The 24,847-nt window shown below is 41.5% G+C and overlaps 1 protein-coding gene across 2 annotated transcripts in view; it reads left to right on the top strand.

Moving 5' to 3' along the window:
* Nucleotides 1-24,847, top strand: part of KIF18A (kinesin family member 18A) — a 116,727-nt gene that overhangs the window by 70,568 nt on the left and 21,312 nt on the right. For both annotated transcript variants that reach the window (XM_045016278.1, XM_045016279.1), the window contains one exon: nt 5,310-5,548. In XM_045016278.1, the coding sequence (XP_044872213.1) occupies nt 5,310-5,548 (239 nt within the window). The remainder of the gene's footprint in view (nt 1-5,309; nt 5,549-24,847) is intronic.

Here is a 24,847-nt window from a genome sequence, read left to right as displayed (position 1 = left end):
CAGTCTTATTAATCCTCATACAGAAGCCGTTTCATACCCCTAATCATTTTTGTTGCCCTCTTCTGAACCTTTTCCAAGCCCAATGTACCTTTTTTGAATTGGGGCAACCACATCTGCACGCAGTATGTGGGTGTACCATAGATTTATATAGAGGCAATATATTTCCTGTCTTATTATCTATGCCTTTCTTAATGATTCCCAACATTCTGTTCACTTTTTTTGACTGCCGCTGCACATTGAGTGGATGTTTTCAGAGAACTATCCACAGTGACTTCAAGATCTCTTTCTTGAGTGGTAACAGCTAATTTAGACCCCATCATTTTATACATATAGTTGGAATTATGTTTTCCAATGTGCATTACTTTGCATTTATCAACATTGAATTTAATCTGCCATTTTGTTGCCCAGTCACTCAGTTTTGAGAGATCCTTTTGTAGCTCTCAGTCTGTCTGGGACTTAACTACCTTGAGTAGTTTTGTATCATCTACAAATTTTGCCACCTCACTGTTTACCCTTTTTCCAAATCATTTATGAATCTGTTGAATAGGACTGGTCCCAGTACAGACCCCTCGGGGACACCACTACTTACGTCTCTCCATTCTGAAAACTGATTATTTATTCCTACCCTTTGTTTCCTATCTTTAAACCAGTTACCAATCCATGAGAGAACCTTTCCTCTTATCCCATGATAGCTTACTTTGCTTAAGAGCCTTTGGTGAGGGACCTTGTCAAAGACTTTCTGATAATCTAAATACACTATATTCACTGGATCCCCCTTGTTCACATGCTTGTTGATCCCCACAAAGAATTCTAGTAGATTGGTGAGGCATGATTTCTCTTTACAAAAGCCATGTTGACTATTCCCCAACAAATTATGTTTATCTATGTGTCTGACAATTTTGCTCTTTACTATAGTTTCAACCAGTTTGCCTAGTACTGAAGTCAGGCTTACAGGTCTGTAATTGCCAGGATCATGGCTGGAGCCCCTTTCAAAACTTGGCATCATATTAGCTATCCTCCAGTCATTTTGGTACAGAAGCTGATTTAAATGATAGGTTACAAATGACAGTTAGTAGTCCTGCAATTTCACATTTGAGTTCCTTCAGAACTCTTGGGTGAATACCATTTGGTCTTGGTGACGTATTACTGTTTAATTTATCAGTTTGTTCCAAAACCTCATCTAATGACACCTCAATTTGGGACAGTTCCTCAGATCTGTCACCTAAAAAGAATGGCTCAGGTTTGGGAATCTCCCTCACATCCTCAACTGTGAAGACCGATGCAAAGAATTCATTTAGTTTCTCCTCCATAGCCTTATCGTCCTTGAGTGTTCCTTTAGCATCTCGATCATCCAGAGACGCCACTGGTTGTTTAGCAGGCTTCCTGCGTCTGATGTACTTAAAAAAAAATGTTGATATTACTTTTTGAGTCTTTGGCTAGCTGTTCTTCAGATTCTTTTTTGCCCTTACTAATTATATTTTTAAACTTCATTTGCCAGAGTTTATGCTCCTTTCTATTTTCCTCACTAGGATTTAACTTTTTTTGGTTCTCTTACTATGTTTTTTAATTTGGGGTTACATTTAAGTTGAGCCTCTATTGTGATGTCTTTAAAAAGTTTCCATGCAGCTTGCAAGGATTTTACTTTTGGTGCTGTACCTTTTAATTTCTGTTTAACTAACCTCCTCATTTTTGTGTAGTTCCCCTTTCTGAAATTAAATGCTACAATGTTGGGCCTTTGTGGTGTTTTCCCCACCATAGGAGTGTTACATTTTATTATATTATGGTCACTATTACCAAGCGGTCCAGCTATATTCACCTCTTGGACCTGATCCTGTGCTCCACTTTGGAATAAATCAAGAATTGCCTCTCCTCTTGTGGGTTCCAGGACTAGCTGCTCTAAGAAGCTGTCATTTAAGGTGTCAAGAAACTTTATCTCTGCATCCCTTCCTGAGGTGATATGTACAAATCAATATGGGGATAGTTGAAATCCCTTGAGTTTTTTATTTTAATAACTTCTCTAATCTCCCTGAGCATTTCACAGTCACTGTCACCATCCTGGTCAGGTGGTCTGTAATATATCCCTACTGCTATAGTTTTATTATACAAGCATGGAATTACTATTCATAGAGATTCTGTGGTACAGTTTGGTTCATTTAAGATTTTTACTTCATTTGATTCTACGCTTTCTTTCACATATAGTTCCACTCCTCCACTAACATGACCTGTTCTGTCCTTCCGATGTGTTTTGTACCCTGGTATTACTGTGCCCCATTGATTATCCTCATTTTACCACGTTTCTGTGATGCCTCTTATATCAATATCCTAATTTAAGACGAGGCACTCTAGATCACCCATCTTATTATTTAGACTTCTAGCATTGTTATATGAGCATTTTAGAACTTGTCACTTTTTAGCTGTCTGCCATTACATGATGTAATTGAATGGGACTTTTTTTTTTCTTTTGACTATTTTTCATCAGATCCTACCTGTATTTGATCATTTTCCATCCTCTCCTCCTTATTAGGACATAACGAATCTCCATTTATAGATCCTCCTCTAAGGGATGTTCAAACCACATGCTCCTCTGCACCTGTCAGCTTTCCCCCAGCCTTTAGTTTAAAAACTGCTCTACAACCTTTTTAATTTTTAAGCACCAGCAATCTGGTTACATTTTGGTTTAGGTGGAGCCCATCCTTCCTGTATAGGCTCCTCCTTTCCCAAAAGTTTCCCCAGTTCCTAATAAATCTAAACCCCTCCTCCCTATACCATCGTCTCATCCACGCATTGAGACCCTGCAGTTCTGCCTGCCTAACTGGCCCTGTGCGTGGAACTGGAAGCATTTCAGAGAATGCTACCATGGAGGTCCTGGATTTCAATCTCTTACCTGGCAGCCTACATTTGGCCTGCAGCACCTCTCTCCTATCCTTCCCTATATTATTGGTACCTACATGTACCACGACCACTGGCTCTTCCCCAGCACTACACATAAGCCTATCTAGATGTCTTGAGAGACCCACAACCTTTGCACCAGGCAGGCAAGTCGCCATGCAGTTCTCCTGGTCATCTCGTACCCAGCTATCTATGTTTCTAATGATTGACTCACCCATTACTAATGCCTGTCTCTTCCTAATAACAGGTAGGCTGATCTGCAAGCAATTAAGATTATTTTCAGCTGCAGTTGTCAAACTTCTCAGAGATCATATTGCATCAAAGCTATTTTGAAAACATTTTCTTATCTGTAAATCTCTCTGGTATTGCAAGCATAGGGAGCTTTTAAAGAACTGAATATTGCTGACACTTCAGTTGTGTTACCACTGAATTATTAGATCGTCCCATGTTACTAGTATACTTCCAAAATAGAGTTGTTTAAAATATATATTTTTATTACATTAGCATTTAAGTTCCAGAGCTGTTGGATTTTTTTTTCCTTTCTTTGTTGTCAAATTTTGTATGTTGTAGTATGCTTCTTTTTATTGGCAACAAAAAGTGAGTGAACAGCAAACAGGAGTTGAGTAAAGGATATTCCATATTAAGACCAAGTTTAAGGTAAAGTTACTTCCAAGTAGCACAGAACTTTTAACAAAGGGATGGAGTTTGAGCAAGATATTTTCATTCATTGATGCATTGGTCCATCAATGGCTATTAGCCAAGGTGAGCAGGGATGGTGTCCCTAGCCTCTGTTTGCCAGAAGCTGGGAATGGGCATCAGAGGATGGATCATTTGATCCTGTTCTGTTCACTCCCTCTGAATCACCTGGCATTGGCCACTATCGGAAGACAGGATACTGGGCTAGATGGACCTTTCAGTCTGATCTAGTATAGCCATTTTTATGTTCATTTACAATTCATATAGTCCCTATCACTGCCCTGCAGAGTGCATGCGTTCCAGAAGATCCCCTGCACAATACCCTGCGTAGCTTTGATGCTCTGTGTCCCACTGTTTCCCTGTCCAGTGGACCGTAGGTGCAGACTGCAGTGGTACCCATAGACTTCATAGAGGATGCTGATATAATTTCCATATGTATACCAAACAATAAAGCACAGGGAGATTATAAACATCAATGTTAAGGTACATTGATCAGTTTTTGCTGTGTCGTAGGCTAACCTACCTGAGCTAGCTTGACTCCACCTATCTCAAGTAACAGTAGCAGTGGAGACAGTGTAGCACAGGCTATCGAGTAGAATATGTAACCAGGATTCATGCCGGGCTCGTACTGCCTATGCTGTGCTGTCTCCACTGCTATTGTTAACCACGCTAGCTGGATTCAAGCTAGTTAAGGTAGGCTAGCCTGTGCACAGCTTTTGCTATGTTGACATACCCTTAGGCTTTTAATGATAAGCAAAGTCTAATTTTGTTACACAGAAGCTGTTATGCAGCTAATGGGATTCAAGAAAGTTAGATGCTTTGAGCAGATTTTTTAAAATCAACTATCCATGTTAAATGCCATTACTGCAAACAATACAAGTGCTGAATAAGCCACACAAACTTGCAAACCTGAAACTGGAACTCTGGCCCACATTTTGGATGCTGTATAAAAAGTGACCACCACCACTTTGGTGCCTGATGGAAAAATAATTGAATTGAAAAAAAGTCTATGTTGATTATCTGATGAGCTATATAATTGAAAAAAATAAATAGTATCAGAGGGGTAGCCGTGTTAGTCTGGATCTGTAAAAGCAGCAAAGAGTCCTGTGGCACCTTATAGACTAACAGAAGTTTTGGAGCATGAGCTTTCGTGGGTGAATACAGACTCTTTGCTGCTTTTACAGATCCAGACTATCTCTAATAATATCTTTAATATTATCAAAATATATCAACCATACTTGTGTGCTATTTTTCATGTTTTGGTGTATTGCACAGTGTTATGAAAATATTACTTACTAGGATGATAAAGAATTTTCATATACATCATATTTAATAGTTCAGGGAAGAGACCACCACCAAAATTAGCAGTGATTTCTGCATGGGGTTTAGTACTTTTCAGAAGTTGATTACGCTTCTTTCAAATTGAATCAAACAATAAGGCTACTAAATCAACAATAGGCTTTAAGGCCAGAAGGAACCAATGTGATGAACTAGTCTTACCTGCTGTATATTGCAGGCCACAGAATCTTGCCCACCCACTCTATAGTTTAAACCTGCAAGTGACCCGGGCTGCAATCTGCAGAGGAAGGAGAGAAACTTGCAGGGGTTCAGTTAATAGTAGTTTTTATGTTCTAACAGTCGTAGTTCATAGCTAGGTTACTGTTGACTAGACTAAAACTTTCATTTAAAATGATCTTTGTCTGGTGTTTTTTGTTTGTTTGTAGAGTTCTAAATGCTTTGCTTCCAGTTCTAAGAAAACAGTACTTCACCTTAAAAGAAGCAGGGCTGGCAAATGCTGTCATTGAGGCTAACTTCAAGGAGGTTGAACAGCTGATTCAGAGACCAAAAACAGTGGTTTGGGCTGACCAACCTGTTGAAGAGGAACCTGAACAAAATGATCAACCAGAGATGTCTGTTATCCTGGCATTTCCACAACTTGCAAGCAATCCAAATACACCTTGCCGTAAGTATATAATTAAATTTTCTAATGAGAATAATATGCAATGTTTTCCCAAAAAGCCATGATTGATATGGATAGATTACTTACATTAATATTTGGCAATATAGATTGGCAGTGCCTGCATTTTTTATGTGAACTGTGTCTGTTAAATTGCCATCTATCCCCAAAAAAATCTTGCAAACACAATCCAAACTTTTGGTGCAAAATAGTGGTCATGAATCAGCTACTGTTGTGGATACAGAGAAAATGTATATGGAGGAAAGACAATTCCCCTTGCCCTCAAACCTGCCTCAGAATGCCATGTCTGCTAGAAGATGGACCGTCCATTATGTCTAAGCATCTGGTTTCAGTTTTTGCCTGGATTTAAGTAGATATAGTGGCACCCTTGGATTGTTCAGTTTAATCTTCCTTTAATCTGACTGAATGTCCATAATTGTGGTATAATCTACACAGTGAACTCTGGGATGTCCTATCTGGATGTAAACCAGTGGTCAGTAGGTTTGGGCATTTTGGGAAGCCTAGAGGAGAATATTGAGTTAACTTGCCAAATGCCCCTCTTAGTCTGGCTGTTTGGTGACATGAATCAGGCATTTTGCAGGTATTGCTAAAGTTGGTGGAACTTCGGCAATTTCTTGACAGGTCACTTAGGGTTTTGGGGGGGTGGTTATTTTAATTGCATATATTTCTTCTTTCTTTTACTTATAAAAAAAAATAAACTTCCAACAAATCGGATAGAGCAGAGAGGAATCAGACATGAAAACTTAATCGCTGATCAAGCAGTTTGAATGATGCAACATTAACTTTATAATCTATGAAAAGCAGATCCTAAAGCCCACCATATTTACATACTCATCTTTAACTCTATGGGTACCTTCTCTCCACTTGTATCAAATGTCTTTTTCTCTCAGCTGTTCGAGTGTCCTCTAACCTTAGTGATTGTCCATTGAAATTTATGAACGATATCTGTAAACAGTCAAGAGACATAAAAAAAATCCTGCCTTTTATATAATAGTCAAATGTGACAATAGCTAAGGCTATGTTTTAGTCACAGGTATTTTTAGTAAAAGTCATGGACAGATCACTGGCCGTAAACAAAAATTCATGGGCCTGTGACCTTTTACTAAAAATACCTGCCCTGACTAAAACTTGGGCAGGGGGCTGCGAGTGCTTGGGGGGAGGGGGTAGTCTAGGGGCGCTGCAAGTGCTGGGAGATGTGGCCCAGGACCCCTGCTGGTACTGGAGGAGAGGGCGTCAGACCACGGTGCATGGCCCGGGACCCCCGCTGGTACTTGGGGAGGGGATTGTCAGGGCTTCCTATTCGGCTCCGCGTCTCTACAGCTCCTAGGTGGCAGAGGCAGGGGCTTGGCTGCTCCCGCCACTAGTGCTGGCTGTCGCAGCTCCCATTTGCCAGTAGCCGTATCCAATGGGAGCTGAGGGGCCTGCGAGCAGCATACGGTGTGGGCCTCCTCCGCCGCCTAGGAGCTGCAGGAGAGCCATGCCATTGGGATCTGGGGCGCCACCCACATTCTCCAAGTCCCTGTCCCTAGCCCTGAGCCCCCTCCCACACACCCAAACTGCTGCTGCTGGCCGCTGCAAAAGTCATGGAGGTCACAGAAAGTCACGGAATCCATGACCGCCGTGATAGACTCATAGCCTTAACAATAACCAGTTTTGTTCTATTGTGTGGAGGTTTTGGTCTACTTATAGTCCTACTAAATCTGTTTTGGTGGGATAAACTTATTTAAACTTTTCATAACTATCATCTGAGTGCACTTTTCTGAACCACTGCATTTTCAAGGTGAAGGCTGGAGTTTCTGGTTATGAAAACTGGCTCTCTTCTCATTACAAACTAAAATATGATGTTTCACTCTACATATAAATAAGTGGTTTTGCCTACTTTTTCTTGTTTTTAGTTTAAATAACAATGTAATTAAAATTAGCTTTGCAAGTGTTTCATGTAAATGGTCCGTGAAACATTTTTATTTTTTATAAATAAGAGGTGGATACAGCTGTTACAAGCCTTACATGTATATATCTGGAAAAGTTGCTTTTTTTGTGTTGGTGATGTATGGATATGCAAGTAAGTGTTCAGAGTATTTATGACAGGTGATGAGTTTTGTTAGATTTCAGCTATCATTTTTTGTAACGTCTATTCCCTGCCACTCTGCCATGTCAAGCTAAACACTTTTCCCATATGGAACAAAACATGTCCATTTCTGTTTCATCCACCTCTCTACGAATCCTATGTGTAACCCACACACTTCCTGGGTGTGGTGCTCTGTCCCCCTTTGGTGGCACCGAAACCACTTAGAGATTAGTGAGTCCGCCACAGCCTTAGCTAAGAGCTATGTGGCTGTTAGCTCATGTAGTATAGGCTCATTCGTTTAGTTTCACAGATCCCAGATTCAATCCCGCTCACCAACACCGGGGCTGTCGGCGTTAAATATACATTTAGAGTTTGATCCTGCTTTTATTGAATTCAAACCCATTCATGCTTTTGAACCAAAATCATAAGGATAGACTTCAGGTTTTCACACTGCTCAAAGGGATTGTGTTTGGATTAGTTGAGGATGATTCCCCATTCTCAATTTGTCTACTGTTCAAAGGCTTCAAGTGTTCCTTGGTGAACATAGCCCACTTCTGTTGTTGGATTACAGGTTTACCTACGCGAATGCAAACCACTTGTTTCAGCTGAGGTGATGCTTTTTTACACCAATCTTAACTTTTTTCATGCAGACATGGTACTTGACCTGGAAACTCCCAGGTAGATCTTGTTCAGTGCTTTTCTGTAGACTCCATGCAAATCACGGAAGAAACAACTGCCTTCTTAATGGAAGAGTTTTGTAGCATTGCCCTGAAAGGCAATCAGTTCCAGCAACACATGTTTTTCACATAGCTCATTTGGCTAAGCATGCACTCTTTTCGTTTCCTCTTGAGAGTTGATTAGTTATGTAACTATGATGTAAAGCTTGTAGGGGATGTCCCCAGTTTCCTTTCCAGACTACTGGTGATTTTTATTCTTCACCAAGAACCATACTCTCTCCCCTGAGCAGCTAAGTTGTTGGCAGCCTCTCCTGAAATGATTTTTCTTCATAGCAAGATGATCCACACGTTTTAATGGGCTCTTTCTTCTGATTATTTATATACTATCTAAAGCTTAGCAGTTAGGCACTGTTCTACAAAAGCTTAAAAAATTAGTCAAGCCACAAAATATGACATAAAACTGACAATCATTGCTGTATTAAGAACCTGAAAGTTAAATTAACTATAAATAAATTGTAAAAGCAGCAAAGAATCCTGTGGCACCTTATAGACTAACAGACGTTTTGGAGCATGAGCTTTCGTGGGTGAATACCCACTTAATCGGATGCAAGCCATCCAACTTGCATCCGACGAAGTGGGTATTCACCCACAAAAGCTCATGCTCCAAAACGTCTGTCAGTCTATAAGGTGCCACAGGATTCTTTGCTGCTTTTACAGATCCAGACTAACACAGCTACCCCTCTGATAAGATAAATAAATTAAAACTAACTTAATTGATTTTCATTGTCTATGCTGAAAGAAATCCTAAAAGTACACAGAGCGCAAAAAGTGACATCCGATTTTTGATATTTTTACTTGAGATGGTACTAAGAGGAATGGTGAGAGCATATAACTTAAGTTGAGAGTGACCCTTCAAAAAAGAACCCTTCTCTTGAATGATTTTCTTTTTTAATGGTTCCACTATTACCTGGTACAATAATGATACATTGCTTAAAATGTCCTCATATTTGAAACCATCGGGCCTATATTGCCTATTTTCCTTTTTAAATTTAATAAATATTCCAAATATCTCAGGCATTTCCTGATGCATATGGGAAAATGCAGTGTTTGGAAGGAAATGAGTTACTTTTTGTGGTGGAATGTATAAACCCTACACCAGAACTGAAGGGGTTAAGGAGCAACTTGGGGCCCAGGCAGCCTTGTCCATCCCCTCCTGCAGTGCATGCTCCAGCTGGAGGTGGAGTTTAAAAGGGAGACTGACAGCACAGAAGGTGCCTGACAGGGCAAGGAGAGAGACTTACCCTGAAAGCTCCTGAAAAAGAATGCTACAGAAACCTTTCTCTGGAAGAAAGCCAGCCTGCTGAGCCCAGAGGGGCTGAAGGTTGAGCTCTTCACCTTTTCTTTGTTACTGTGTCAAACTAAGGGTATGTCTACACTACAAGACTATTTCGAATGAACTTAATTCGAATTTGTGGAATCGACCTTATGAAGTCGAAGTTGTGTATCCACACTAAATACACTAGTTCGACTGTGCGAGTCCACAGTAACAGGGCCAGCGTCGACTTTGGAAGCGGTGCACTGTGGGAAGCTATCCCACAGTTCCCGCACTCCCCGCTGCCCATTGGAATTCTGGGATTTCCCCCCAATGCATGCTGGGGGGAAAAATGTGTCGAGGGTGGTTTTGGGTAACTGTCATCATTGAACCATCAATCACGCCCTCCCTCCCTCCCTGAAAGCGCCTGCGGGCAATCTGTTCGTGCACTTTTCTGCTCAGTGACAGCGCGGGCGCCACAGCACTTTGAGCACGGATCCCGCTGCAGTTATGGCCGTTGTCAACTCCTCGCACCTTATCGTCCACCTCTTCCACAGTCAGCTGCTGAGAAATAGGGCTACATTTCAATGGTGCTGCGAGCACTGGTGGACCAGGGGGGACATTTTACCAACATCAACGTCGGGTGGCCAGGCAAAGTTCATGACGTGCGTGTTTTCAGGAACTGTGGTCTGTTTAGACGCCTGCAGGAAGGTAGTTTCTTCCCGGACCACAAAATAAGTCTTGGGAATGTGCAGATGCCTATAGTGATCGTCGGGGACCCAGCCTACCCGCTAATGCCCTGGCTCGTGAAGCTCTGTGCAGGCGCCTTGCACAGCGACAAGGAACTCTTCAAGTACCAGCGAGCAGTGAGCAGCGTGACCTGTGACTGTTCAGTTTCTTTACAGAGAAGCTGAACCTGCCCCTGTTTCTTTACCAAGTGACTGTTGACTAGCATCTGCAGTTACATACCCCGCCCACCCCGCTTCCCCAACTTCCAACACACGTTTAAAAATAAAATACATGTTCCACTGTAACTTTACAAAAGTTTCTTTATTGATGACTTTGCGTTACAGGGTTGAAACCGGGACACGGACTGTGCTGGGTAGGGTGTGCAGTGATGTAAAGACCGCCTGTAAACTCGAGGAATGACAGGCTCCTGCTCCCAGAGCGGTCTGCAGTGCCGGACTGGATGTTTCAACGGAGCCTGCCATCCCTGCTTTTTGGGACTCTGTGTGCGTGGGCTATGTGGCCTTTTGGCGGGGGAGGACGGATACAGATTCCTCTGCTGCGTGGCTCTGTGGTCCAGGACAGGGACCGTTGCATGAGATCTGTAACCCCCCTCCCCCGCTACAAAGTCACGTACCCCCCCACCCACACAGAACCTGCAAACCACCTCCCATACCGACCAGGGTGCGTATTGACAGCAGTGTGTGTGTGACCTGCTGCTGATCCTGCCCCCATGTCTGTACCCTGGTAAAGGTGATTGTCCTGTCAAATTACCAACCCACTTTCCCCCCTTCAAACACAGTCTCCTCTAAAAGAACATGACGGAAACAGTAATTAACAGAAAAGTATGTTTTATTATCAACTAGACAGTTAGGGGATGAAACTGGGATGGGGGCTTGGGTGAGGCGGGAAGGAAAGGACTTCTCAAAATTTAGGGTATGAGAGCTTTTGGGTACTTGAGCACTCTGCTGGGGTGCAGTGACAGTTTACACGGCCTCTGGCGCCCCTCCTTCTGGTTATTTTGGGTGAGGGGGGTATGGGACTTTGTGGCGGGGGAGGGCGGTTGCAGATACACTGCAGGGGGGCTCTGTCCTCCTGCCTGAGGTCCTGCATAACATGCACAAGGCGCAGGAGCATGTCCATTTGCTCCCTCATTAGTCCAAGCAGCGTTTGAGTCGCCTGCTTGTCTTCCTCACGCCACCTCTCCTCCCGTTCGCTGTGTGAGCGCTGGTACAGAGAGAGGGTCTCCCTCCACTGGCTCTGCTGGTCCGCCTCGTCTCGGGAGCACCCCATAAGTTCAGCGAACATCTCGTCCCCTGTCTCTTTCTTTCGCCACCTAATCTTTGCCAGCCTCTGTGAGGGGGATGCTGTGGCAGGTCTGGAGACAGTCGAAGCTGTGTGATGGGAAAAAGGGAGTGAATTCCTTGCAAAGATACATTTTTGAGAACAATGAACACAGTCTAGTCTGTCTCTGTGAATTGAGATGCCAGTGCCTGATGGGGCAAAAACCATTTTCGCGGGTGGTTCTGGGTAAATGTCGTCAGTCATCCCTTCCTCCGGGAAAGCTACAGCAGACAATCATTTCAAGCCCGTTTTCCCTGGATTGCCCTGGCAGACGCCACAGCGTGGAAACCATGGAGCCTGTTTTGCCTTTTGTGCCTGTCACCGTATGTGTACTAGATGCCGCTGACAGAGGCGGTCCAGCAGCGCTACACAGCAGCATGCTTTTGCTTTTGCATGACAGCAGAGATGGTTACCAGCCATACTGTACCATCTACCATACCATAAATTGGTAATAAGATGGGCATGGTTACCAGTCCTTTTGCACTGCAACATTTGCTGCTGTCATAAGTGCCCCTGGCTGCTCTTAGCCAGAGGCGCAAAAGCCAAAATTGGGAATGACTCCCTGAGTCAATCCCTCCTTTTTGGTATCTAAAAATAGAATCAGTCCTGCCTAGAATATGGGCAAGTGTACTAGAGAACCACTGTATCAGAGAACCAGAGAGCACAGCTGCTCTGTGTCAGATCCTGCATAGATTATGAGCTGTATGCTATTCACAGGGGGTGCTCCTGCAACAACCCCACCTGTTCATTCCATTCTTCCCCAGCCTTCCTGGGCTACCATAGCATTGTCCCCCCACTTGTGCGATGAAGTAATAAAGAATGCAGGAATAAGACACAGTGACTTGTTAGTGAGAAATGAGTGGAAGGCAGCCTCCAGTTGCTATGATAGTCCAGATAGGACATTAAGGAGTGTGGAGGAGAGGAGCCCAGCATCCTTCTGCTAGTCCAGGGGCAATTGAATCTTTTCTTTACACATGAAGGGTGGGGGCTGATGAAGCTCAGCCTCCTGTTGCTATGATGACGATGGTTATCAGCCATACTGTACCATCTACCAGGAAAAATTAGGGCCAGGCGCCCTTGATCGACCTAACGGATGGTAGTCTGCATGGTTACCAGTCCTTTTGCACTGCCCCATGTGCCAATAGGCTGATGATGACGATGGATATCAGTCTTATTGTACCATCAGCCATCCATAGCGTGGGGGGAGCAAGGATGTTGGTGTTGAGTGCTGCACCATCGTGTCTATCTGCAGCATTCATTAAAGATAGGGTGACATGTAAAAGAGTCAAGAGAGGATTGTTTTCCCTTTCACTTCTGGGGGTGGGTGGGGGGCTGCGTAAATTGCCAAGCTATGCCCTGACCCACCGCGGACACTGTTTTTGACCCTAGAAGCATTTGGAGCTCAGCCAAGAATGCAAATCCTTTTCGGAGACAGCAGGAACTGTGGGATACCTTGCGTCCTCAGTCCCCCCTCCCTCCATGAGCATCCATTTGATTCTTTGGGTTTCCGTTACGCTTGTCACGCAGCAGCGTGCTGAGTCTCTGCTATGCCGTCTGTCCGGAGATTTTTTAAAAATACTTTGGACCAGGCGTAACATTACAGTAATTCCCCTAATTAGATGCAGGAGTCTCCGAGCGAGATCACCCTGAGGACGGTCACTGAAGGAGATAGAGAGCGCATGCTGCGTGAAAGCCAGCACAAACCAGGGCCCTATGCAGCCATGCTCGGGGAGGCAATGCTCCCTGAGTACCTCATGAAAGCCTCGCGCGGAAAAGTGTGCTACCACGGAGCACCCAATAAGGCAGCTCTCCCCAGGAACCTCCTGCGGAGGCTTTTCGATTACCTCCAGGAGAGCTTCGTGGAGATCTCCCAGGAGGATTTCTGTTCTATCCCCATATATAGAGAGACCTCCTTTTCACATACTTCAGATTCCTGTTATATTAAGAATAAAAGTTTACATGGTTAAAGCACTTACCGACTGCTCCTTCCCCTGATTCAGGATCCGGGTTAATGGCCGGGGACGGTTGGTAGGGGATCTCCGTGACGGTGAGGAAGAGATCCTGGCTGTCGGGGAAAGCAGCGTTGTAAGCGCTGTCGCCTGCCTCGTCCTCCACAAACCCTTCCTCATCTTCCCCGTCCGCGAACATCGCCGAGGAACTGGCCGTCGACACTGTCCCATCGTCAGAGTCCCTGGTCACTGGTGGGGCAGTGGTGGCAGGCTCCGTAGCGTCCGTTTGCCGCTTTGATTTTTTGGTAGCCTTGTCTGGGGTCCTTGATTTTCACGCGGCGCTGCGTTGCATCCCGGCTGTATCCTCTGTCTCTCATGGCAGAGAGCCATGAGACCTTCTCGTAGGTCTTTGCATTCCGTTTTTTGGAGCGCAGCTCCGAAAGCACAGACTCCTCGCCCCACACACTGATCAGATCCAAGAGTTCCTGGTCAGTCTATGCTGGGTCCCTCTTTCTATTCAGAGATTACATGAACTCCTCTGCTGGAGAGCTCTGCATCGCTGCCGGTGCTGCTGAGCTCACCCCGATGTCCAACCACGAAATGAGATTCTAACTGTCCAGACAGGAAAAGGAATTCAAATTTTCCCGGGACCTTTCCTGTATGGCTGCTCAGAGCATCCAAGCTCGGACTGCTGTCCAGAGCGTCAACAGAGTGGTGCAGTGTGGGATAGCTCCCGGAGCTAGTAAGTTCGATTTGCATCCACACCTAGCCTAATTCGACATAGCCATGTCGAATTTAGCGCTACTCCCCTCGTCGGGGTGGAGTACCGAATTCGAACTAAAGAGCCCTCTAGGTCGAATTAAATGGCTTCCTGGTGTGGACGGGTGCACGGTTAATTCGAATTAACGCTGCTAAATTCGAATTAAAGTCCTAGTGTGGACCAGGCCTAAGACTTTGCTGGGGTAACAAGTGGTAGGAAGTGTCCCAGGAGGTAGCCTTAAGGTGCTCCTGGGTGTTGGACATTGTTGCTTCTCAGATGGCCTGGGCCCAGAGCCCTACCAATTAGTGGGCTTCCTACCAACTACCTTGTTACAGAGGGCATGAAAACCCTCTCTTCCAGACTCTCTGTTGGGGAAACCCAGAGAAGGTAAAGGCTTTGCAAGCTGCATTGGCTGGAACTAAGTATCCTCAGGGGTCACTAAACAGACTGAAGGTCCTCTCCGACCCCCCTTTCCTTTGGGAGGCTGTGAGACCCAATATCTTCCTTCGGACTCTGTTACCCTGAGAGTGATGCATCTCATTGGAGACCTGACCAGAGGATCAGGGTGACACTCACCGAAAGACAATCCGCCACAGGACATGATAGTGGGCAATGAGAGAAATTGGAGGTGAGGTGAGTAGAGATCTTGTGCCTTAACCATTAGGCTACACTGCCAGTGAGCACCACCCATCAGAGTCTTTTATTACTCTCCTGGCTGAAAAGTAGATTGTCTCTCCTGCACTTTCACTGCATAGTTCTAAAATTCATGAAGATGGCTCTTCCTCTTTTTGGCCTGTACTGCATTTGTGTTTAAAAGACCTGTTCAGAAAGGTAAAATTATTTAGGAATGGCTATGCTTTCAAAAGCTTCTACAGATTTAACTTTGTCACCAATTTTGTTCCAAGTTGAGGCTTGAGGAGACAATCTTTTTGTCACAAAATGTAGATACCAAAGCTTCTAAGAAACAAAAAGTAGGTTAGAGAACAATATTAGCATAGAAAAACATGATTCTCTCTATACTAAAGAGGGAACAAAATGGTGAGACAGAAATGGGAAGGATGCAGTGTTTTCTTATTTTTTAAAGACCCTCAAAAATAAGTTTTCTCAGAACGAATTTATTTTTTCCCAAAAGTCATTTCAAAAGAATGCTTAGCAATCATTTAGCAATACCTGACCTGACTAAGATCTTTAGTAAACAAATATAAAGAAAGATTTATACAGATGTATTTGCTACATTGATTATTTTATTTTAGTTCATAATATGTTCAAGATGTTGGAAAGGAAATAGGCTTTTGCATCAAGACTGAACAACATTGACCACCTGTTACACAGTGGTCATTATTCCTTATTTTAAAATCCATATTTCACATGCAACATAATTGCATGGACTTTACTTGTCAACAGTAAAACATAACTGTTCATTTTTTGGCACTTGATTTTTATTTTTAATTTCATTCATAAGTTGAGAGAATTAATTTTAAAATCTACAGTATTTCATAAATATGTATTTCCTCTTGAATGTTTCTGAAGTTTTGTTTTTAAATGCTTTGTTTTTGGAGAAGTTAATTGGTGGTAATAAAGTGTTTCATTCACATTAAATTGAATTATGTATACAGTATGCTTTAATAAAGTATTATGAGTCTGGGGAGGCCAACAGGAAGGGTGTGTATTAGGTCAGCTTGTTAGTAGATGTAATTTACTGCTCTTGCGTCTAAATATGGATAGCTTTCAAAGAATGAGCATTTTGGGGGGCGGGGTATTATAAATGTCTTCCTGCAGAAATGAAATACTATTATGACTAAATATGCTAATCATGCTGTGCCAGCACTCATGGATCATATATTAAGATATATTAGGGAAATATAACTTCCTTTTCACTATATGTTTATAAAGTTATTACATTTGTTTGATTGAACTAAGAAGATTCTAATTATCATTCATTATCCATTAATGAAAGTTCCAAATATGTCACTCTAGCTAGCTACAAGTAATTATGGTCAGCGTAGGTGTAAAACTGAAATAGTATAGAAAAACAATGTCTGTGGCCACAAAGGAAATTGCTGACTTTTTCACATCATAAAACACCAGGCAGGAAAATGTTTTCTTTTTTTACAACATTGTCCTTTTACAATAGCTTACAGTCTATTAAGAAAATGGAAATCTGAAACTTTTTAAAAGTTTACCGTCAAATTAAGGTAGCGTCAATGGCTGATATATTCAACAAACAATAAGAAAGCTATCATTTTAAAAAATTGGAAATTAATACTTGATGCTTCTGTAGCATTAATTTATAAAATAGCTGTCATGTGGAACTAAAATGGTATGCTTAAAATGATAGAATTAAACTCTGTTGTGACACTTTTCACATTATAATCATGCTACCTAGCAATCTAAAGCAGTTGAAGCATTGCAATAAGAGGACATGGGATTGTTCAGTCTGCAGAAGAGAAGAATGAGGGGGGATTGATAGCTGCTTTCAACTACCTGAAAGGGGGTTCCAAAGAGGATGGATCTAGACTGTTCTCAGTGGTAGCAGATGACAGAACAAGGAGTAATGGTCTCAAGTTGCAGTGGGGGAGGTTTAGATTGGATATTAGGAAAAGCTTTTTCACTCAGAGAGTGGTGAAGCACTGGAATGGGTTACCTAAGGAGGTGGTGGAATCTCCTTCCTTAGAGGTTTTTTAAGGTCGGGCTTGACAAAGCCCTGGCTGGGATGATTTAGTTGGGAATTGGTCCTGCTTTGAGCCAGGTGTTGGACTAGATGACCTCCTGAGGTCCCTTCCAACCCTGTTATTCCATGATTCTATGATTCTATGACAAGGAAAGAATTACAGTTGCAAGCCACTAGTTTTTCATCGGTTGCTATTGGATTTAAACTAGGCTTGCTGGAAATGAGGAGACAGTATAATTAAGATTTTAAGCATCTGTGGGATACTCCTTTCTCTCCCCTGCTTTTCAGTTACTTGGGTCAGGAGGAGCAGCCTGTTTTACTTTATAAATTTTGTAAGAAAGTGTTCTGGCATGGTTCTGAGAGAAATCACACAAGAACTCTTATTCATAGGGAAAGTCTGAAGATCCATTACATGGTTCTTACTCTTGAGCTTGCAGCTTCTTGGGGGCATGAACCAGATTTGTCAATCAGGCAGACTGGGAATGGCCATATTGCTGAATACCCAGCCGCCTAGCCAGTTTGAATTGCCTCCAGTGGCTTGCAGAAAGTCTTTACCAGATCTCCTGCTCAGGGCAAAAAGAAACCAAAACAACCAAGAAAGGATTCTGTGTATCACTGGGCTGTTGTTTTAACCTCAAGTGAGCCCTGCAGCAGGATTTTTTTTGAAACCCCTTCTGAAACCAAGGTATGTATTTGGTACATTCAGCAGCTTTCATTGTAGGCTCCCTGGAAGAACATCGGTAGCCTAGAGAAGTTTGGCAGAAGAAGGTGCAAAATGCCCAGGCTCACCAGACCCACTTATGCCATGGTCAGCCATGCCATAACTGCCAGGCTAACCAAAGCCTGCTTGTGCTGCAAGTCAGTCATGCCATGCCTGCTCAGGTCACAGGACCCTGCTCATTGTGGGTTGACCATGCCCCGTATAGCCAGCCAGCCTTCTCTGGAGGACTGAGAGGGAAAGCAATGCAAACGTGGATTTCCTTAAACCTTTAGAAGCCTTTCACCATCTTTTCCAAAGCATATTCAGATATCTGTTAGCTCTTTTCCCTATGTTGATCTCATATCCCCACATGCACACACTACTGATGTCATTAGTATTACTGACACCACCAATGGGTGGAAGCTGTATCCTCTGATCATCTAAAGTTAGATTAGAAAAAGCCCTAGAGCAATCTTGCATTGGCAGAGATGACAACCAAAAGTTCTGATACCTTTCTATCTCTGTTACACAGCAGGTTTAAAAGAACTACTTTTATTAGCATACAATAGCTATTTTAAAAAACACATTGAAACCTTCCTTGCAAAATTTCATATAAAGACCATTGGCAAGAAATTCCTGATTCTTATGTTTTCAATTGTACCTGCTTATGCAATTTGCTTATTTTCATTATGGGAAATAAATGCTGTAGCTAAGGTACTAGAAGGCATTTCTATTCGTTTTTTCCCCTGTTGGGGTGTGAATGGTTTTGAGGCGGGTATTTTTTGCGTTACTTTAAAAAAAAAATCAAACCTTGCTGAATTATCTATAATATCAAGATTGCACAACTAAAACTGCAAAAATGAAGAAATATAATTTTTTTACAGCAATAGTAACTTGGTCATGTTGTACATATGCAATATTTTCCAATTTTTCCCCTAAAGTGTGTATCTTAATATATTTGCTTTTTTTCTTAGCATAAAGTTTGTAGATTGCACAAAATGGCTGAAATGACATTGTTCTCAGAACTTTACCTTTTGCATCTCCTGAACTTTAGTCATTTTATTATGAAACCTTAGCATAGAATTGCTATATAAGTTTTGTGCATTAAACAGAACCTTATCTTTTCTCATTAAAACACAGAAAATTTGCAAAGTGTATACTGTTGTTGCTCAACAGTCAAAATACACATTCATTTCAGAAGTTGCTCAAATATATTAATTCTTTGCTTTAAAATTACTTCAATTACAAATTAATCTTTGAGAAAAATCTGTCATCTTCCTATGGGCTGAAGGAGTGTTTTAGGAACAAGTTAGAAGAAATTTTTATTTGGTTGCAGTTTGTGTATGTTGAACGGAATCTAAAATTATTTGGAGCTGTCATTGAATAAAATATAAATGATGTGTAAAATTCAAGATACAGAATAAGTATAAGTTCATGAACATAATCTTAAGGTTTCATCGATTTAGGGTCTTGGGTAATAGAGTGACGCACACTATTCACAGTGTAGAGTGGGGGGGTACGGGGGTGCATGGGGGAAAGATGCACAAAGCTAGGTTGAGGGCCATAACTGGTATTTACAAGTATTTCTGTGAATGAGGACGTTCTTGGCATGGTTTCAGGCATCCCATTTCCTGAAGCCTTACTGTGCATTAGTAGTGAGAGAACAAAATTGATTTACAGGAAAAAATGGCATCCATTACCTTCCCTAGTGACAAATACCAAAAGTAAAGTCAATTTACTATTGTGTGGGGCAGGGACAATGGGGATATAGTTGTATGATAGTAAAAAAAAAAAAAGATTAAAACAGGAAAAACATTTTTCTGCCTTATTTAAAAGACTTGTTATATACTGAAGAGCTCATTCACCCTGTCCTAATATGACTGACTTCCTTCCTTCGTGTAGAATAAAATATTAATAATGACCAACATGCCAGTCCCATGAATGCAAACTGTTTTCTAGCCTTTTCACATCATAGCTATTGTTATAAGAATGTCATTAAATTGCCCACCATAATGATCCCTCTGGGTCACATGAATATTCAATAGCTGAAATTCATTCACTAGACATAATTTGCAATTCGGAATTCCGTGAGTCAGAAAGTTGTTAAAAGAATCAGAATTTATGATTAGTGTAGTAATTGAATCAATCATTTGTAGCCCAGAAATGTTTATTGAAATGCATACATTAATATTTGATTTCACTTTAGCAGAACAACCTGGCAGACTTAATTTAGCACAGTTTCCAGAAATATCCCCTCCTGCATATATTAACATGAGTTCTAGAAGAAGAAGAATCCTAGCTATTATTTTGTCCCAAACTTCAATTAGAACTAATCCAATTCATCAGTGTGACTTTGTCACAAACCCTACTTATTTGGGCTGTGACTCATGATTGCTAAATACTGCATTCTGCTTTTCACATTATCTTATACCTCTGTAAATCTCTTATGATTGTACACTCACCTCTTGATAAATTAGTTCCTCAGGGTAAAGTCTTCTGGGCAAACCAAAGGTTGACCAAAACCTCCTGCCTCTTTTATTTGAAGTGACACTTTAAACTCCTTCTTTAAATCACTGTTGCACTTAAACTATTTATATATAAAATCATCTGGTAAAACAACAGTTGATCGATAACAAATTTTGGCAAGTATAGACTTAAAATTCATTAGCCAACCACTATAGATCAGTTGGTTTAGTAGGTATGTGCTCTGTTTTCAATGAGAAATTCTATTTTTAGAAATAAGCATTTTGCTCAAGGAAATCCAATTGGTGATGTCACTTCCATTGTAAAATATATTTTGCTCCAGTCCCTTATCTTCAGTGTAAATATTTCTATTGCATATCAAACATCTGTATATACTGAAAGCACTAATTGTAGACTTCATAATGACTCATTCTCATATAGCAAGCAAAAATAACAGTTTAATACTCCTGAGCTCCAGTGATCAGCTGACTGGGACTAATAAAACTTTTACAGTATAGTAAGCAGGAGGGGAAAAAATCCATACAAATCAGAACATTTTGACCAATTTTACAAATTGTCTTTTCAGATAAAAACATATTTTTTACATTACTATAGGTGTGCCTATCTGATACCTACATTCCAGTTAATAAGCCTAATACTAAAATGTTGTTGTTTGAATGGCTTTACAGGATAAATACAGTCAGAACCATTTCAGATGGTGGGATTTCATCTTTCAAAGGCTCCATTTTGTATGCAAATTTTTATTTGCTATACCACATAACATAAGTTTAATTAAATGTTTGCCATGTTGGATGGCCTTCTTTTCAGACTTTTTTTTGTACTTTTTTATTTGGACATTCATTCAATTTTAGTTCTTTATCTAGGAATAAGATGTATTCCCACTTAGTATTCATTTTAATATAAACCGTTTTAATCAATGGTCTTGTTAATTGGCTTCTTGGATGTTAGTCATCACCATGTTACTTTTCAACACGTAAGTGTTTCATAAAATGTTTTATATTAGTGGATGTAGCAAATAAGAATGTACTGACTCCTTATTCATTCTGTTTGCACAATGGCATATTTAGGGAGAAATTAGCAGATTACACATAGACTAAGAAGCATCCATGCTCCCACAAAGTACTTGGAGAAATCTGGTTAATGTTAGGTCAATCAAGGGATAATATTACCCCGAAGTTGCATCATAAAAATGTTTCAGTTAATGAAATCAATTCCAGAATTACTTCAGTCCTTTAAATCTGAAACTGTTTTGCCTCTCCCTGAATAGATACAAGTATAAAAGGAAGGCTGTGTAAAATGACCACATGTCTGCACAATCACCAGGATCATTCTTTTGAACACACAGCTGTATGGCCCCATATAGCAGAGTTCACATAGACTAAGAACAGATTCTAATAAGATTTAGAAAATAGGCCAGTTCCATACCATTATGAAAAGTAGCATTCAATCAGTCTGAACATACTCAACTGCAAATTGATTGACAGTGTTACATACATGATTCTCCTCTTTTAATATGTCTTTGTATACGTTACCTAAGTATTCAAATCTCTTATTTGGACAAGACTTTCCTAGAATTGCGTGTGCTACCATTTAGAAAATAGAGAGAAGCAGTTCATATAGGTGTTTAAATTTTAGGCATACGGTATTTTCAGTGTCAGCCAATTGTACCAAACTGTAACTTTCAATGTGCATCAAATGTTGGGAGTGTGTATAACAAAATAATATTAAAATTACGGCTGTCGATTAATTGCAGTTAACTCGCAGTTTTAATTGCACTGTTGATAGAATACCAATTGAAATTTATTAAGTATTTTGGACGTTTTTCTACATTTTCATATATATTGTATTCTGTGTTGTAATTGAAATCAAAGTGTATATTGTTTTTATCACAAATATTTGCACTGTAAAAATGATAAACAAAACAAATAGTATTTTTCAACTCACCTTATACAAGTACTGTAATGCAGTCTCTTTGTCGTGAAAGTACAACAGGGGTGGGCAAACTTTTTGGCCTGAGGGCCATATCTGGGTGAGGAAATTGCGTTCAGGGCAATGAATATAGGGCTGGGGCAGGGGTATGGGATGCGGGAGGGAATGCGTGGTGTGGGAGGGGGTGTGGTGTGCAGGAAGGGGCTCAGGGAAAGCGGTTTGGGCATAGAGGGGGTGTAGCATGTACGAGGGGGCTCAGGGCAGGGGGTTGGGATGCAGAAGAGGTTCGGGGTGCGGGCTTCAGCCCGGGACAGCTTACCTTGAGCAGCTCCGGGGTGACAGCAGCGCACAGCAGGGCTAAGGCAGGCTCCCTGCCTGCCTTGACCCCGTGCCGCTCCTGGAAGCAGCCAGCACCATGTCCCTGCGGCCTGGGGGGGGGGGGCAGAGGGCTCCGCGCACTTCCCTCACCTGCGGATACTTCCCCCGAAGCTCCCATTGGCCGTGATTCCAAATTCCCAGCCAATGGGACCTGCACGGGGCAATGCCTGCAGGCGAGGTCGCTCACAGAGCCCTCTGCCCCTCGCTTTCCTAGGGGCTGCAGGAATGTGGTGCCAACAGCTTCTGGGAGCAACACGGGGTCAGGGCAGCCTTAGCCCCGCAGCGCCACAGGGGTGACAATCCCATGGGCAGGATCCAAAGTCCTCATGGGCCGGATCCAGCCTGTGGGCCGTAGTTGTTTTCCCACCCCTGAAGTACAACTTACAAATATAGATTTGTTTGTTTGTTACATAACCGCACTCAAAAACAAAACAATGTAAAACTTCAGAGCCTACAAGTGCACTCAGTCCTACTTCTTGTTCAGCCAATTGCTAAGACAAACAAGTTTGTTTACATTTACAGGAGACAATGCTGCCCTCTTCTTATTTACAATGTCACCAGAAAGTGAGACCAGACATTTTCATGACACTTTTGTAGCCGGGATTGCAAGATATTTACATGCCAGATATGCTAAACAATTGTATGTCCCTTCATGCTTCAGCCATCATTGCAGAGGATATGCTTCCTTGCTGATGACTCTTGTTAAAAAAAAAAAAAAAAATGTGTCAATTAAATTTCTGACTGAACTCCTTGGGGGAGAAGTATACATCCCCCCTGTTTTACCTGCATTCTGCCATATATTTCATGTTAAAGCAGTCTCAGATGATGACCCAGCACATGTTGTTCATTTTAAGAACACTTTCGCTGTAAATTTCACAAAAGGCCAGGAATCAATGTGAGATTTCTAACCAACCCAAGGTTTAAAAATCTGAAGTGCCTTCCAAAATCTGAGCAGGACAGGGTGCGGAGCATGCTTTCAGAAGTCTTAAAAGAGCAACACTCCAATGCAGAAACTACAGAACCTGAACCACCAAAAAATAAAATCAACCTTCTGCTGGTGGCATCTGACTAGATTATGAAAATGAACATGCATCAGTCCGCACTGCTTTGGATTGTTATTGAGCAGAACCCATCATCAGCATGGATGCATGTCCATTGAAATGATGGTTGAAGTAAGAAGGAACATATGAATCTTTAGCAAATCTGGCACATAAATATCTTGCAATGCCGGCTAAAACAGTGCCATGCTCTCACCTGTTCACTTTCATGTGACATTGTAAACAAGAAGTGAGCAGCATTATCTCCTGCAAATATAAACAAACTTGTTTGTCTTTGTGATTGGCTGAATAAGAAGTAAGACTGAGTGGACTTGCAGGTCTAAAATTTTACATTGTTTTATTTTTGAATGCAGTTTTTTTGGTACATAATTCTACATTTGTAAGTTCAACTTTCATGATAAAGAGATTTCACCACAGTACTTTTATTAGGTGAATTGAAAAATACTATTTCTTTTGTTTTTTTTACAGTGCAAATACTTGTAATAAAAAATAAAGTGAGCACTGTACACTTTCTATTCTGCGTTGTAATTGAAATCAATATATTTGAAAATGTAGAAAACATCCAAAAATATTTAAATAAATGGTATTCTATTATTGTTTAACAATGTGATTAATCATGATTAATTTTTTTACTCACTTGACAGTCCTGATTAAAATCTTCCATATGTAGTTACCCTTTGTACCGAGGTCTGTAGAAGAGAGTCCTCACAAAAAGGCTTCCAGTCACCACTAACTTCTTTACATGGTGCCCAGGTTTTAACTGCAGTGCTCTTTGCAGTTTCACTTGTTACTTTTTCAGCTTTTAGTTAGAAATGATAGCAATGGCATAGCTGGAAAATAAGAACCCTAGTACACTATGTATGGAAATGTCTCCTCTGGAAATATTTGCAGCTCACTGTTTGTCAGCCATGTTAATGTGCCTGTAAATTTCCCCTGCCATATTAGAAGCATAGAACACAACCAAACTCCTCTGGATGGTGGCGAATCTGCATCAGGAAAAGAAATTACTGCATAAAAAACAGTGTTAGTTAGAACTCCAGTAGCCTATGCTATTCCCAACCCAAAGAAAAGTTCATGGGACTTGATGGATGTAGAGTAATGGTACTTTTCACTGGCTTCTTCAAAACTGCAGAAGCTGTGTCCTATCTGTAAAGCAAAAGCTAGACAAGATGTATACTAAAAAACACCCAGATTTCTATGACAGAAAGATAGGCTCAAGGAATGTTTG

Source organism: Mauremys mutica, chromosome 4, assembly GCF_020497125.1.
Source record: "Mauremys mutica isolate MM-2020 ecotype Southern chromosome 4, ASM2049712v1, whole genome shotgun sequence".
Taxonomy (NCBI): Eukaryota; Metazoa; Chordata; order Testudines; family Geoemydidae; genus Mauremys; species Mauremys mutica.
The sequence above is the reverse complement of the archived record's forward strand: the minus strand, read 5'-3'. Positions and strand labels throughout refer to the sequence as shown.